Below are 18,378 nucleotides of genomic sequence, written 5' to 3' on the forward strand. Positions count from 1 at the left end.
AGATATTGGGCATATATTTCTATGTTGAGTAAATATAATAATGTCAGATATCAATGTCAAATATATTAAATTATAAAAAAAAGCGATTTCGGGGGGGGGGGGGGCGGTCGAACCCATCGACCCCCCCCCCCCCCCCCCCCCCCCCCCCCCCCCCGCCCATGAGACGTCGTGCATGTAAACCGTTCTCCCGCAGACGATTACGAACAGTTTGCCCACCGATTCGGTTATTATGAAGCCCAGGTGTGTTAGCAGCAGTAGCAGTGGCAGTTTGGAATCGATTGCGCAAATGCGTGTTCATGATATAGCATTCTTGACCACGCGTTGTAACACGCGGACGTCCACGACGTGGCAAGTCGTTGGTGCTTCCTGTCGTTCGAAATCTTACGTATCGCTCGACTAGAACTCCCAACATGTCTTGCAACGTCTTCTGTCGACATGCCAGCATCAAGCATGCCAATCGTCCGTTCGCGTAAACTATTGGGTATTCTTGGCATACTAAAAATGCTACAAGGTAAAAAACGTTAATTTTTTTTACAAATTTTGAAGCGTTTTCGTTCACTTGACAACAATGTCAGTAAGACAAGTAAAACAAATTGACCGAATACTACACGGGACATGTCGAACTATGCATGCACGTGCAAATTGAATTTCACGTTGTCGACGATTAACAGTGCAAAAATAATCGATAAAATTCATGAATCCTGATAATACAGCTCAAGGCTAATACTACCTATATAATTTCATTACACAATGAATTCTTTAACACAACAAATACTATATGTACAAATCGGAAGTTTCTTTTTTTGTTCAGTATATATATATAATATATAAATATATATAATATAATATAATATAATATAATATAATATAATATATATATATATATATATATAATATATATCTATCAAACTTCGGTATCTCGATGTTGAAGGGACCGAACCACCAAGCTGGAGATATCAGTGGCTCAAGATAAACATAATAGTCGATGATATAAATTATGCCAAAACGTATGTGTTTGCAAACTTAACAACAGTCAACGATAGTCAGGGGCGATTCGAATATGAACTGTTTTGTCGATATTTTCGCTGGACATTTTTGTGAATAGCTTTTTTTGTTCAGTATATTTACTGATGTGGTGATGTGTTTGTATTATGGAGAAAGGTTCGCGTGTGATCGATATATTGATAAAACATAAATATATTGATGTGGTGATGTGTTTGTATTATGGAGAATGCCAAGTAAATTGAAAACGTGTACCTAATTCTTTTGTGTTTCAATCAGTCAATGATAAAACACGTCTGGGTTGAAGTTTCCATTATTTTGTGGTAACCGGTAAACAAACATCGATCCAGGCACGAGCTAAATAAGTAATCAGTAATGAACTCGCTTGCAAGGAGATATACAATGTGGTAGAATCAATTTGAACCGTGTACCATGACACGGCGCTTTTCCCTTGGCACATCACTATTATGGGAGGCGTGGCCTGAAACGCCTGCGTGCTAAGCTGCACTGTTTTGACTGCCGGGGCGAGGAAGCAGGGGCGTATTAGAGATATTGACGTTTTAAAAGTATGTAACCTCCCTGAAATGGCTGCAACCCCCTCACACACATACACAGACAGACAGACAGACAGACACACACACACACACACACACACACACACACACAGACAAAGAGAGAGAGAGAGAGAGAGAGAGAGTGAATCCTCGCTACGGCCCTGGTTAATCGGGTGTACATGTAAGAGGACCTATCACATGGTGATTACTTCGTGCACTTCATGCATTCTGTTTCTCAAGTTATGATTCAATAATGTTTAAAGCAATACTTTCATTGATAATGTTTGCATTTTTACGGGCTGGGGAAAATGTTTTCATATGATTATAATTTACAATAGGTATGTTCCTTTATTTCATTCAAAAATATAGAATATAAAAGTAATTAGTATTGTAACCTTTTAATTATTTTACCTAAAAATGCACTAAGGAACACAAACATGCATTTGTATGTGGACTAGGAGAAAATTATTTGCCAAATGTTTTAAATTGGTGGCCATTTTAAATTGCCATATGGCTTCCATTTTAAAGTTTAAGATGTTTGCCATGACTGGATGACTATAAATCTAAACAATTAGATTAATTGACTACTGAAATGTACATAGACAAATTTTGCTTCTATGTTAACCAGGAGTTTAGATATAAAAAAACATAATAACATTACATTAAAATAGTGGTCATTTTGAATTCCAAGATAGTTAAAATGATTGAATGAGAATGTAATTATTAACCGACTAATTGATGGACTTCAGAAATGTACATAGACAAAAACAATTGTGCTTCTACATTAACCTGGAGTTGAGATATATGAAAAATATATTTAAAATGGTGGGGTTTTTTCAATTTCAAGATGGTTGCCATGACTGAATGACTATATAAATTAATCCATCCAGTTCATGAACTACAGAAATGTACATGGACAAAAATAAATTGTGCTTCCACGTTAACCGAGAGTTGAGATAGTTGACAAATATATTAAAATGGTAGCCATTTTGAACTTCAAGATGGCTGCCAAATCAGACAACAATTTTCTTTTTTACAAAATAATCAACTGATCAAACAGATGTAAACTGAGACCCAAATTAGTTTTCTGTGTTAAGTGGGAGTAAAGATAGAGAGAAAATATATTTAAATTACGTCCATTTTGAATTTCAAGATGGTTGCCATGATCAGATGAATAAACAAATATATATATTTGAATGCACTGGCATAAAATGTTTTAAAAGACCCCCAAAATATGTTTCTATGTTAATGGGAGTGGAGATATATAAAGAAAATATATGAAAATGACGGCCAATTTGAATTTCAAGATGGCTGACATGATATTTGTCAGAAAAAATGCTACCAATAGATTTCTGGTTCAGGTAGGTCATGGGAACATATGACTAAAATTGTATTAACTTGAGCAAAAAAAAATCCAACTTTCAAAAATTGAACATATCTACCTGGACTAATATTCGAATAATTTGAATTTGTTATTATATGTATGAGGGTTTATTTTTATGCATATATTTGGATGGTGGGATTGTTTTTAATTTGTTGGACACATCGGAGAGCGGTTGGCCGTCCAATTGGTCCTGATGATGGACTGAACAGCTGTCGGGTAAAACGGTTTGGAGTACGGGGCCAGAAGTGAAGTAACCTGGTGCCTTTCATAAAGCAGAAACTTAAAAGGTATTCCATATCTGACATCATTATGGTTCATTTGGGATCAAATTATCTGGTTCAGTATACATGGAAAGAAAAGGGATATATTTCAGGATTTGGGGAAGAGCAGTCAGGTTCTGTCGTATGTCACAATTATTTGGTCGACACTGCTTCCACGAATCATTTGACAGGAAGCGGAGTTGCAAACGGGGATAGAGAATAAACGCAAACAAGTGAACAGGTTGAAGTGTGTTTTTGACAATATGATAAAGCATGATATAATTGACACTGTTCAGTGGCTTTACTTGGTTTAGTGTTGCCGTTTTTTTCCTAGAACGTAAATTCTTTTTACAGCAGTGATAAAGATACTAATCCAGCAAATTAATAGATGTCCGTTTATTACACTTTGCAATTTGCACGAGCTGCAAACTAGACACAAAAACAAAGTCCGGTTTCGGCAGCTTTCTGTCAAAGTGTGATGGATTGTGTACTAACTTATTGTTTTACGTAATAGGCGAGTGGACTTAAATTATAATTGTTCAGGAATGCAAGTCAGACCAACATATCCAGGGAATCTTTTATATGCACCATCCCACAGACAGAATAGCACATACCACGGGGATCGATCCCAGACCGACGGCGCATCAAGCGAACGCTTTGCCACTAGGCTACATACCAATAACAAGATCATTGTAGGTAATAATTTGCCAGTCAGGTAGACTAATAACAAGATCACTGTAGGCAATAATTTGAGAGACAGATTAAAATAGTTTATTTTGTTTAACGATACCACTAGAGCACATTAATTTATTAATTATCGGCAATTGGGTGTTAAACATTTGGTAATTATAACATAGTCTTTAGCGAGGAAAACCGTTAATTTTTTTCCATTCGGAGGAAGGGATTTTTTGTATGCATCATCCCACAGACGGGATAACTCATACCATTGCCTTTGATATACCAGTAGTGGTGCACTGGCTGGAACGAGAAATAACCCAATGGGCCAACCGACGAGGATCGATCCCAGACTGACCGCGCATCAAGCAGGCGCTTTGCCACTGGGCAGAGTCGAAGGGATGTTTTCAGTAATGATTGGATGCACTCATGGATCTCAGAATAGTGAATTTATAATGCGAACATAATCTAAAATGAATGTTTTGTAATTACTGAATTAGACTAAACTTTAATTTGATACACAAGAAGTTTGTTTTGTTTAAAGACACCGCTGATGCACATTAATTAATCATCGGCTATTGGATGTCAAACATTTGGTAATACTGACTTGTAGTCACGAGAGGAAATCCGCTAAATTTTTCCAAATGCAGCAAGGGATCTTTTATATGCACTTTCCCACAGACAGGAAAGCACATACCACGGACTTTGTCCAGTTGTGGTGCACTGGTTGAAACGAGAAAATTATTAATGTTACGAGTTCTTGCAGTTCTTGATGATATGGTGATGATGATGATGATAACTAGTTTAACGTGCCCATATACCACTAGGGTTTCGAACACGCCCATCCCGAGTCCGACCTCCGATAAGATCGGTGGCCTGACTCGGGATGGAGGGGGGGGGGGGGGGGGGGGGGGGGGGGGGGGGTGGGTGAAACTGGGCAGAATTTTCAAAATAGCAATTAGTAAAGACGTTAATAGATAAAATAAAAAAAATAAAAAGGTTACAAGCCAAAAATAAAAAAGAATTGACTGCTCGGTCGAATGTTTATATAATTTGGAGCATTTTAGAAGGACAGTCCAAAATTAAATAAGAGAAAGAACAGAGGATCGGACTATTTAATAATATTTTTTTTAAAAAGAAGTAATTTCGACATAAAATTTTGAACGCAGATCTAAAAGTTTAAAGTCCGATCGATATGTAAACGCGAGTGGCCTCGTTAAGGCCGTTTGGGTGCACAGCATCTACGGGGAGGTGATGATGTTCCTCTCCTCAAAGTGAGGCACCAGTCTCCTGTAGCTGTGGGTGCTAAGGCAGTGGACCATCTGTGGGTACTGGGCGCCGGTGACGATCTTCATGATTCTGTGGATGGTGTTGTTATCCATGTCATGGCTGAGGAATCCCTGTCGGTAAAGATCATCCCGGCGCGACGTCACTACAATAGCTTCCACTCCCCGTAGTTTGATCGTGTGGATGGCGACCTGGTGGCCATCGGGAAACGTCTTGAAGTTTTCCTCGTAGACCCCGCCTGGCAGTCTGTCGGGGTCCGTGACGTCTCCCACCAAGTACTTAAAGTACTGGAGCCAATTTCACTAAACATCGTAAGCTACGTTTTGCACCTAAACGTAAATTTACGATGTTTAGTGAAATAGGCCCCAGCCTTTGATCTTCCGCGCTGCCACTCTCCAGTCACTCGAAGAGGAAGTAGAAGGCCGAGTCTTGGCTGGTTGGTCCCCCGGAGGGGAGGGGGGGGGGGGGGCACGGCCTTCCTCTTGACAGCCCCAACATCCAGAGTCGCCGTCGCGGAGTCCCCCGTGGGTGGGGGTCTCGACGCAGACGAACGACGAGCGGGAACAGGTGACGCTGGTCGCGGTGCACTGGTTGGCTGCTCCACTTCCCGCATCTGCACAGTCGGTGCGGCCGTCCGGATTGGTCGTGGTGGGGGCGGCGACGCAGACGGGACCGCCGCCAGCTTTGTCCCCGCCTGAGCCGCCCCTGGCGCACGTTTCCTCTTCCTTGTTCTCTTCCTCTTGGCTGTAGCCGCGTCCCCATATACCAAAGTCACGGTTGCCCGTGACCCGGTGTACGCGACGCGGTACTCTAGCACCAAGCCATAGCTAGCCATCAATACCCCCAGGTGGGGGGGGGGGGGGGGGGGGGGGGGGGGGGGGGGGGGGTGTAAGTCGAAAGTGCACGAAATTACGTCCAACTTCATTGCTAGTTCTTGATGATATGGGATGGATACCTGTTTCTCTTTCACAAAGAAAGTATGTTAAACAATACTGCAGATTAGTAAACATGGACAACGAAAGACTGAAGTAAGAAAGTTTCTAAATGTGCAGAAAAATGTTCAGAGTACAGAAGCTTTTGACGACTGTGAATGTGAATAGTATAAGTACAGTTCAAATTGTATATACATATATACAAAAACCGTAGTAAACACACTATTAATTTTATAGCTGCGTGGTCTACCCGGGTTAACGAGAACTTACACGCTTTTTAAAAGTAATTACACACGGGCGAAGGAAGGTACCAAAAAGTGTGTGTGTCGGGGGGGGGGGGGGGGGGGGGGGGGGGGGGGGGGGGGGGGGGGGGGGGGGGCACACAAACATATACATGTATAAATATATAAAAACCATCGCTGCTGCTACAAAGTGTGTGTGTGGGGGGGGGGGGAGAGCACATACCCCCTCCCCTCGCTTCCTCCGTCAATTATTACAGTACAGAGTTTGATGTGTGGTGCAAGATGAAACACATGCTTTTATGAACTGTCCTTTTTTGATGACCTGATACTCCCTTTGTTATGCGAAGTGTCTTTTTTAAATGATTCTTTTAACAAATTATTAGAGGAAGAAAAATTAGTAATGTTTTAGAAAGGAAAAATTGTCACTTTTAACTACCAAAACCTGTTTTGAAAAAAGACGCAAATGGATGATGATGTTTGTACATATATCAATACCATTTTATAAAAAGTCTTTTACCCTTTTTAAATTTTAAATTTTAAAATTTATTTGATTGATTCTTTTAGGGTTTTTATTCATTAATATGAATGTGTATGTTTTATGTATACAGTATCTCATAATTCTATAAAGAAAGAAAGAAATGTTTTATTTAACGACGCACTCAACACATTTTATTTACGGTTATATGGCGTCAGACATATGGTTAAGGACCACACAGATTTTGAGAGGAAACCCGCTGTCGCCTATACATGGGCTACTCTTTCTGATTAGCAGCAAGGGATCTTTTATTTGCGCTTCCCACAGGCAGGATAGCACAAACCATGGCCTTTGTTGAACCAGTTATGGATCACTGGTCGGTGCAAGTGGTTTACACCTACCCACTGAGCCTTGCGGATCACTCACTCAGGGTTTGGAGTAATTCTATAAAGTGTAGCCGGTATAATATGTTTTAATGATATGTTTGTTTTGTAGTTTTACGGTTTTATACTGTGTGGCCACTTCAGCTTGCCTGTAATACGATACGTAGCACAATATGTCATTTACAGCAGTTGTTTTGAGAAAGGCCTCTTAAGAAAGACAAATAACAATACATGCACACACATGGAAGTCTATTATTAAATCTGTTATTCGTTGCAAGTTACACACTACAATTACCGTCTGCAAATATTCATCCTCATGTAGTTCGTGAACCTTTTAGTGATGTTAATTCGCTCTTTTTTCACATTAAATATAGACAGATAAGTTGGGAGAACCAGCCTATAGCTTTGAGATCGATCACGTGATAACCTGTCGGCCACTTTTAACACAGTTCCTAATAATATAAAGTGAGCCGCTGGGAAGTAAAGTAGGCTGTCCCACATGTTTAACAATTCAAGTAAAATGGGTTCAAAGTTTAACTATTATTATAACATATCAGATATCACAATGTTGTATGTTTTTATTTAACCATTGGTGTAAAACTTTGATTTCTACATAATAATAATAATAATAATAATAAGTTTGTATCACATATTAACCAAAAAAAGGGGGCAAATGTAGGATAGCCCACTATGCTTCTAACGGATTTTAATGTTTATATGTATATAAAATGTTAATTACTTAGAACTAAAACACAGTCTTTTAATTTCTTAGTCAAATGGCAAGAACAGTTAGTTATGCTTAATTCGTAAAACTTTAACACAAACATCTGTTCACAAATTATTAAAAGAAATTCTAGGAGTAAGCAATTTAGTATTGTATGTCAAGTTACTGATATATTTTGTTTTATACTTTTTGCTATAAGATACAGTAGAGTTATTGCAACACGAACAATGCAGTCATAGATCTGTACTGACATCCATTTGTACAGTGCGATAGCGAGATCATCCGATACCATTATATTCACTTCCAACCGTATGAGCATCTTTCAAAGAATGATAGAACTGATGGTGAACTGGGGGAATGTATTTTAATAATGACATTAAGTCAGTAATTTTGGCCTCCTTCTATTTTCGAGGGTTAGGGTTAGGGTTACAGCAGTAATAGCATCAAACTTCCCGGTACCGCCATCTTGAATATTGTAGATTAGCCCACTTTAATTCTAAGATAACGTGAACATGTTGGGTTAGCCAAACATAGAAACAGAAAGTTGAGTTATGGTGAGAAAATCGTTTTCTGTGAGCATTATAATGACATTAACCATAAAAAGTCTAGACCACTGTAGACTGTATGCAGAAATGCGACAATATTAATACGGCGGACCCCCCCCCCCCCCCCCGCAAAAATAAAAAAATAAAAAATAATAAATAAATAAATAAAATAAAATAAAATAAAATAATAAGAATAAAATAAATAAATAAATAATAATAAAAACAAATCCGATTTGTATGACTTTCCAGTGGCCATTTAGTCTTAAAATAATAGTAAATTAAATTATTTTGATGTAATATTTTTTGGCCATGTATTTCGAGTTATAATCATAAGAAAAATGAAGAAATACATATGGTCAGTATGCAATTTGAGACCCACCCTTTAATTAATCAAACTAGTTGTATCGTGGCGTTATCGCCTTACATACTGTATACTTTTTGTAACTGTGATAAACAGCAGTACAGTTACTGATACATGGAAAGTATTGCGTAACAAAAATAAAAATAAAAAGCTGTATTGACTGACAGGAGCATGCGCAGAAGGGGTGGTGAAGCAATACCCGATCCCCCTAAAAAAAATTCGCTCGCCTGTCCGAGCGTTTTTCTAGAAATTTGCGAATACGCTTAAATAAAATTACATCACAAATTAAAATAGCGCGATGGGGGTGGGGATTGGGGTGAGAGACAGGAAAAGTATATCTTCCATTTCTCATTTTCACAACATAATATGTATAATATGTGATTCGTAAATAGTATCAATCCCTTTTGACGTATATTGTCTGCCATTTTCGGCCTGTCACAATACAGTGATTTCAGTGTAAAGATAGGTCCTTTGTTATTTGTTTGTGTGTGGGTTTTGCTTTGTGTTGTTGTTTGTTTTTCTTTTCAACATGTAAATGCCTTTAGAGATGAAATCGTTTTGTGTAACTGCAGATATATATCACCAATAAGAAGTAATAGTTTAGGCGCAGAAACAAAGATGACATTGTATCTTTAAGAAATGGCATATCTCAGTAAAAGAAAGTTCCTTTAATAATGTTTGTTCAAGTTTTATTTCTCAAAGCACTCGATCTTAAAGTTAGACGCGGATCTCCGAGGATTTTGTTTAAACCTACTAATTCAAGTGTCACAAGTCATGTGTTTGACACCGAATAATCGTAGTTTAAAAACAAGTTACTCAGGGGTATCGTATCACAAGCATTTCGTGTCTTTTAATCGTTGAATATTTGCAAGGCGAACTGAACGTGTCTCGGGCAAAATTGTTATGAAGAGTACAGTGTACTGTAATAAAAGGACAATTCTTCCATACAATTAGTACCGATCAATCGGGTCAATAGAGCTACACCGGAATATATGAAAGGCAAGATGGTCGCATCTGTCCCACATCACAGAACCTCTAGCATCACCTGGTCAGTGTGTGGTAGGTATGAAAAATGAGAAAGTAACTCACCGTTTTGGACGGGGCCCACTTTGCCACCCATTATTTCAAGATTAACAAGTAAACTCCTTTATCCTCGGGTGCGTTATCACGCCATTTAGATCCTGGTCGTTATATAGTTCATGCGTATTGTGCGCCACTATCGCTTTTTGTTTACTGTTGTTATTGAGGTTGCCAAGTTACGAATGTTCACACATCCAGGAAGGACACGCGGAACGTTAACCTACCTGTATATTACCTTAACGGTTAACTTCATCGTATCATTTACCTTTCGACCGACCGTTCAAAATTGCGCCAAAATTTCCACATCAAAATTGCGCACCACTTTCTCTTTGGCATTAACGGCTCCATTCAAATTCCATAGCACCACCACCACCCCCACCCGCCTGCTACCGATTCAATCGGGCTGCTGGTGCTCCCTTGCACCTGCCAATGCAGGCGGTCCCTCCTTCCCCTCCCCCCCCCACCTTTCCTGCCATGGACGGAAGTGCCGGCCAAGGCAGACTCTTGCGCCCACGACAGGCGTGCGCTACAACAGCTTGCTCTGAATGTGCACGTAAAACCCTATGACCTGACCTGACCTTCATCGTATGTCGGAGCGGGACTTAATCCAGTGGTAAAGCACTCGCTTGATGTGCGGTCGGTTTAGGATCGATCCCCGTCGGTGGACCCATTGGTCTATTTCTCGTTATTGCCTGTGCAGGTATATTAAAGACCGTGGTATGTGCTATCCTATCTGTGGGATGTGCATACCAAATGTCTGACATCCAATGGCTAATGATGAATAAATCAATGTTTTCTAGTGGTGTCGTTAAACAAAACATGTTTTACCGTATATTTGGCGATATATTTTATATAAAGAAAAAGTCAGAAGCCTCCTTTAAAAGTCATATATCCCTCTCTTTTTAAAGGAGGCTTCTGACTTTTTCTTTATATAAAATATATTATCTCAAGCCCCCTTGCTACTTTAGAGGAGAGGTGCCAGCAACACAGAAGGATTTTTTATTTGTATATATATATATATATATATATAATTATATATATATATATATATATATACAGTGTTCTAGCTAGCAATAAATAGAGGGGCCCTGCCGTGTTTGTCTCCGCACCGCCCCTGATTATCGCCGCTTTCCTCTCAAAGCGTGTACAGTGTTGTTACGAGTCTGAATTCCCAACTAAAAAACGTTTGACAATACATTGTTTGGCCAGTTGTGAAAGCCGACTGCAGTAACGTGATATGTTTTTTCTTTTCTATTGTTAGTCGATATGACTGCAGACGAGCGAACAGGCAGTCTTACAAAGCTTGAAAGCGAAGTAATCCTCATACCGTCACGCACATAACCACACACCACCTAGCAAACACCTTCCCCCCAGTATAAAAATTGGTTTAATTAACAACTTAAATTACTGTGTTTAATAAGTTCTTAATTAACCCTAACCCTAACCCTAACCCTAACCCATGTGCTTTCTAATGTGCTTTTTCAACATGTGCTCAAAATGAAAATAAAGTTGTTCACAATATTTAGTGTTTTTGTTTCATTTTATCAATATAGTAGATATCAACTGGTGGGCAAATGTCCTAGCCAACATTTCTACTGGGGAGCAAATGTCCTAGCCATCATTTCGACTGGGGGCAAATGTCCACCTATCCATTTTTGGACTGGGGGGCAAATGTCCTGGGGGGCAAATGTCCGTATCCCCCAAGGAAGTTTTAACTGATGTCAGTAGTCCTCACCAATGACACATTGATTGCATCTTTATAATATGGCACAGAGTCAACTAACAACACTGGTTATTTGGTCTATGAAGGCATAACTGTGTTTTGTTAAAAGCATGTCTGCAAAAGCTATTTAATGAAATCTATCTAGACCTTGACATGCAATAATAGCCGTTTTTAAATGCAATGAGCAATTTATTACAAATATATCCTTATGTCAATTTTTTAATTTGTTTCTTCTTTTATTTCTTTATTTCTTTTTATTTATTTCTAATCATTCTCTTTTTTTCATTTCTTGATTTCTTTTAATTATTTCATTTATTTATTTATTTTAAATTACATTTGGGCATGATACTAAATGGTATAAATACTATATATAATAAAAAAAGAATATGATTTTTTAGGTGATCCAACCTTTTGTAAAACATTTTAATAGTTACAATTTTATTTTATTTAACGACACCACTAGAGCATATTGATTTATTAATAATCGGCTATTGGATGTCAAACATTTGGTAATTTAGAAATTTAGTCTCAGAGAAAAAAACCGCTACTTTTTTCCATTAGTTTCATCGTTTATATACACCATCCCACAGACAGGATAGCACATACCACGGCACATTCCAGTCGTGTTGCCCTGGCTGGAACGAGATTTTTTAAATACTGTCTATATTTAGTACATTAGTACAATAATATTGCATACGGCGATGAATGTACTGTTTCATCAAACATCCAAATTCAAGAATAATAAATTTGGGTTTAGAAATTGATTGCCCCCCTCCCTCCAAAAACGTTTTGTAAATTAAAACCAGCATAGATATTCCTACATATATGATATTTAGGAATGTAAAAAATTCGATCATATCCAGCACTTGCCTCAAAAATAAGATTTTCGCGTTAAAAATGCCCTACAATTAAATTAGCGCCCTGCCCCATCAAAATCCTAGCTAGAACACTGTTATATATATATATATTAAAGATTATGCTTGAATAAATAACACTCCAAATACACAATCTAATTAAAATTAGCTCCACTATTACAAGTGGATCTAACAGCAGCCCGTTGGAGCTCATGTCCAGTTGACCTTTCATTCGATCAATCAAAACCTTACTTGCAAAATCATGCAAGTGATTTGAAAAGAATTTGAAAAGATTCGGGATTATGCCGAGGGTATACGAAATGATTCGGGTGAATTACGAAGTATGCCGGAAACTAATTGCAATATAATTTTTTAAATATTTAATTCGTTTCAAGACGAAAAAAAAACTCGTGATGGTATAGCCATAAAATCTGTTTATACTAGTATACAATCCAGAGTGTATTTCTGCACTCCCCCCCCCCCCCCTGTTTTTTCAATGTTGAAATAAACCAACAAATTCGCCTATTGCATAAATAGTCTCGTCCGATATTTTTAGAATTTGTATGCTCCCGAATAACGCTATAAGAGAGTAATTGGTCGATATTTAAATTGTTATTTATAGATGAAATGTCACCTGGACATAAGAATCCACGCAATACTGTTAGATCTACTGGTAGACCCAGTAGAGCTAATTTTAATCAGATTGTCCAAATACAAAGAGTTCAATAAAATCAAGAGGTTGAGTGATATAAATTAAGATAGATTATGGCTAAAGCTTGTGACAACTGAAAATTATTTCACTCGGGACATAAACATGATACGAAATGGAAGCTCGTTTAATATCCTATAAATACAAATTTTAACTTTATTAATCATTCTAATACAACTGGCATATAACAGATTATCTATATAAATACATCACTCTATTCCATTGGATTCATCATTTTGTCTTTTTCAATTTAGTTCTCTATATGTGGGTTTTAGTTACCTGATACATGTATAATATGCTTTCACCATTTTGGTAAAAACGAAAATTTTCACAACTCTTTTGATTCAATGGAGAAAAATCCACAACCTAACAGTAACAGAATATATTTTACTAGAACATTTAATTTGATTTATAATGCTCGGACACATTTTCCCAAATATTTTCATCATATATGGAAGATTTTTTTATTTATATATCAACTTCAGTGTGCACGACGGCGATGGGGACCAAGGAATTTGTATCACAGGCGGCTGGAAAACGCGTCTGAGGGATCCTAAATTCCATTGTCTTTCTGGGGGAGGCGAGGCGTCTTTGGTATCCCAAATATTTCTTTCTGCCAGAAACCCTGTTATTTAATTTTTGTGATAAATCAGACAATATACGTACGCGTCCGATATGCTGTCATTTAGCCTCATATGTCGTGTTTTCGTTAGTAGCCTATATTAATTTCTCGTCCTACATTATATTTAAACGTCGATATAAATAATTTTAAAAAGTTACTAATTTCGGATGAAAATGATGTTATTATTATTTCGTACCATTGTAATTTTTAACACTTCCATAGCAGTAATGAACACCCGCTCACTCCAAGTAAGATCCGGTCACTGATCGATCGCAGCAGTCAATATATGATCATGTGACATGTGTCTTGTCGCTTGCTCTTCTATAGTCCTTCCCACAGGGGGCGCCCTTTTTTAATACTATATATCTTACTACAAGTTATTTATTTCTGAGCCGATTGTTTTTTAAGTTACACACAAAAATAGTATTTCGTTTTTATAATTTCAAAACACTTTAACTTTTCTCTTCAAAGTTTATTTTGTTTAACGATACCACTGGAGCACATTGATAATTCTGACATTTAGTCGACAGAGGAAACCCGCTACATTTTCCTAATGCAGCAAAGGTTCTTTTATATGCACTCTCCAACAGACAGGAAAGCACATACCACGGCCTTTGTTCAGTTGTGGAACGAGAAAAATTATTAATGTTCTTGCAGTTCTTGATGATATGGGATGGATACCTGTTTCTTTTTCACAAAGAAAGTATGTTAAACAATACTGCAGATTAGTAAACACGGACAACGAAAGACTGAAGTAAGAAAGTTTTTAAATGTGCAGAAAAAATTTCAGAGTACAGAAGCTTTTAACGACTGTGAATGTGAATAGTACAAGTACAGTTCAAATTGTATATACATATATACAAAAACCGTAGTAAACACACTATTAATTTTATAGTTGCGTGGTCTACCCGGGTTAACGAGAACTTACACGCTTTTAAAAAATAATTACACACGGGCGAAGGAAGGTGCCAAAAAGTGTGTGTGTGGTGTGTGTGTCGATGGTGGGGGGTGGCGCACACAAACATATATACATGTATAAATATATGAAAACCATCGCTGCTGCTACAAGTGGGGGGAAGCACATACCCCCCTCCCCTCGCTTCCTCCGTCAATGATTACAGTACAGTTTGATGTGTCCACTGGACACTTGAGTCTGGTGGGTACATTCAAATGCACACACATGAAAGTCTATTATTAAATCTGTTATTCATTGCAAGTTACGCACTACAATTACCGTCTGCAAATATTCATCATGTAGTTTGTTAACTTTTTAGTGATGTCGATTCGCTCCTTTTTCACATTAAATATAGACAGATAAGTTGGGAGAACCAGCCTATAGCTTTTGAGATCGATCACGTGATAACCTGTCGGTCACTTTTAACACAGTTCCGAATATAAAGTGAGCCGCTGGGAAGTACAGTAGGCTGTCCCACATGTTTAAAAACAATTCAAGTAAAATGGGTTCAAAGTTTAACTATTATTATAACATATCAGATACCACAATGTTGTATGTTTTTGTTTAACCATTGGGGTAAAACTTTGATTTCTACATAATAATAATAATAATAATAATAAGTTTGTATCACAAATTAACCAAAATAAGGGGGCAAATGTAGGATAGCCCACTATGCTTCTAACGGATTTTAATGTTTATATGTATATAAAATGTTAATTACTTAGAACTAAGACATAGTCTTTTAATTTCTTAGTCAAATGGCAAGAACAGTTAGTTATGCTTAATTCGTAAAACTTTAACACAAACATCTGTTCACAAATTATTAAAAGAAATTCTAGGAGTAAGCAATTTAGTATTGTATGTCAAGTTACTGATATATTTTGTTTTATACTCTTTGCTATAAAATACAGTAGAGTTATTGCAACACGAACAATGCAGTCGTAGATCTGTACTGACATCCATTTGTACAGTGCGATAGCGAGATCATCCGATACCATTATATTCACTTCCAACCGTATGAGCATCTTTCAAAGAATGATAGAACTGATGGTGAACTGGGGGAATGTATTTTAATAATGACATTAAGTCAGTAATTTTGGCCTCCTTCTATTTTCGAGGGTTAGGTTTAGGGTTACAGTAGTAATAGCATCAAACTTCCCGGTACCGCCATCTTGAATATTGTAGATTAGCCCACTTTAATTCTAAGATAACGTGAACATGTTGGGTTAGCCAAACATAGAAACGGGTTAGCCCACTTTACTGCTGACAGAAAGTTGAGTTATGGTGAGAAAATCGTTTTCTGTGAGCATTATAATGACATTAACCATAAAAGGTCTAGACCACTGTAGATTGTATGCAGAAATGCGACAATATTAATACGGCGGACCCCCCCCCCCACACACACACACACGCCGCAAAAAAATAAAAAATAAAATAAAAAAAATAAAAAAAAAATAAAAAAAAATATAATAAGAATAAAATAATAAAATAAATAAATAAATAATAATAAAAACAAATCCGATTTGTATGACTTTCCAGTGGCCCATTTAGTCTTAAAATAATAGTAAATTAAATTATTTTGATGTAATATTTTTTGGCCATGTATTTCGAGTTATAATCTTTAATTTAGTTTTAGTTATAATCATTAAAAAAATTAAGAAATACATATGGTCAGTATGCAATTTGAGACCCACCCTTTAATTAATCAAACTGCATCGACAGCAATTCATGTGCACCAAAACATATACCATAGTAATCCTTATTTCACCGATGCGACTGTTTATTTACCGTTTCTATCAGCAACGAAATCCGTTAAAGGCATACTGTCACAGATTTAAACACCTTATTTCTCTAAAAATGGATAATAAATCAAAATTACATTAATTTTTGCAGACCAAGTCTAGCTATTGCATCACTTTAACTACACCATGATGAAGTGAAATCCATGTCAACCCTCTCAGCAATGTTAGTTTTTGAATTATGGACCATTGCCATAATTCAATTATTTTTTACAAAATATTATTAATAAGTGGATTATGGTTGTTACATAGATGGTTGAATAAAGTACATTTAGGGACAAATCAAATATATATATTTTCAGGTAATGCTTTGCTAGGCCAAGTAATAGGTCAGTGGTCTGTGACAATATGCCTTTAAGTTTGACCTATGAATTACGCACGAGGTAGTATCTATGGCGATTATCAGTTTCACCTTTGTATGAAGTTAGTTGTATCGTGGCGTTATCGCCTTACATACTGTATACTTTTTGTAACTGTGATAAACAGCAGTACAGTTACTGATACATGGAAAGTATTGCGTAACAAAAATAAAAATAAAAAGCTGTATTGACTGACAGGAGCATGCGCAGAAGGGGTGGTGAAGCAATACCCGATCCCCCTAAAACAAATTCGCTCGCCTGTCCGAGCGTTTTTCTAGAAATTTGCGAATACGCTTAAATAAAATTACATCACAAATTAAAATAGCGCGATGGGGGTGGGGATTGGGGTGAGAGACAGGAAAAGTATATCTTCCATTTCTCATTTTCACAACATAATATGTATAATATGTGATTCGTAAATAGTATCAATCCCTTTTGAGGTATATTGTCTGCCATTTTCGGCCTGTCACAATACAGTGATTTCAGTGTAAAGATAGGTCCTTTGTTATTTGTTTGTGTGTGGGTTTTGCTTTGTGTTGTTGTTTGTTTTTCTTTTCAACATGTAAATGCCTTTAGAGATGAAATCGTTTTGTGTAACTGCAGATATATATCACCAATAAGAAGTAATAGTTTAGGCGCAGAAACAAAGATGACATTGTATCTTTAAGAAATGGCATATCTCTGTAAAAGAAAGTTCCTTTAATAGTGTTTGTTCAAGTTTTATTTCTCAAAGCACTCGATCTTAAAGTTAGACACGGATCTCCGAGGATTTTGTTTAAACCTACTAATTCAAGTGTCACAAGTCATGTGTTTGACACCGAATAATCGTAGTTTAAAAACAAGTTACTCAGGGGTATCGTATCACAAGCATTTCGTGTCTTTTAATCGTTGAATATTTGCAATGCGAACTGTACGTGTCTCGGGCAAAATTGTTATGAAGAGTACACCACTAGAGCATATTGATTTATTAATAATCGGCTATTGGATGTCAAACATTTGGTAATTTAGAAATTTAGTCTCAGAGAAAAAAACCGCTACTTTTTTCCATTAGTTTCATCGTTTATATACACCATCCCACAGACAGGATAGCACATACCACGGCACATTCCAGTCGTGTTGCCCTGGCTGGAACGAGATTTTTTTAATACTGTCTATATTTAGTACATTAGTACAATAATATTGCATACGGCGATGAATGTACTGTTTCATCAAACATCCAAATTCAAGAATAATAAATTTGGGTTTAGAAATTGATTGCCCCCCTCCCTCCAAAAACGTTTTGTAAATTAAAACCAGCATAGATATTCCTACATATATGATATTTAGGAATGTAAAAAATTCGATCATATCCAGCACTTGTCTCAAAAATAAGATTTTCGCGTTAAAAATGCCCTACAATTAAATTAGCGCCCTGCCCCATCAAAATCCTAGCTAGAACACTGTTATATATATA

General features: G+C 37.0%; 1 protein-coding gene across 3 annotated transcripts in view; it reads right to left on the bottom strand.

Annotated features, from left to right (window-relative positions):
- The window catches only part of LOC121382728 (choline transporter-like protein 2), a 117,740-nt gene that overhangs the window by 94,092 nt on the left and 5,270 nt on the right, over positions 1-18,378 (bottom strand). The window contains exon 1 of one of the 3 annotated variants that reach the window (XM_041512285.1): positions 9,914-10,037. The exons of the other annotated variants lie outside the window; for them this stretch is intronic. Within the exon in view, the coding sequence (XP_041368219.1) occupies positions 9,914-9,944 (31 nt within the window). The 5' untranslated portion in view covers positions 9,945-10,037. Of the gene's footprint in view, positions 1-9,913; positions 10,038-18,378 lie in introns of those variants that run through there. 3 annotated transcript variants of the gene reach the window in all.

This window comes from Gigantopelta aegis, chromosome 10, assembly GCF_016097555.1.
Source record: "Gigantopelta aegis isolate Gae_Host chromosome 10, Gae_host_genome, whole genome shotgun sequence".
NCBI classification, from domain to species: domain Eukaryota; kingdom Metazoa; phylum Mollusca; class Gastropoda; order Neomphalida; family Peltospiridae; genus Gigantopelta; species Gigantopelta aegis.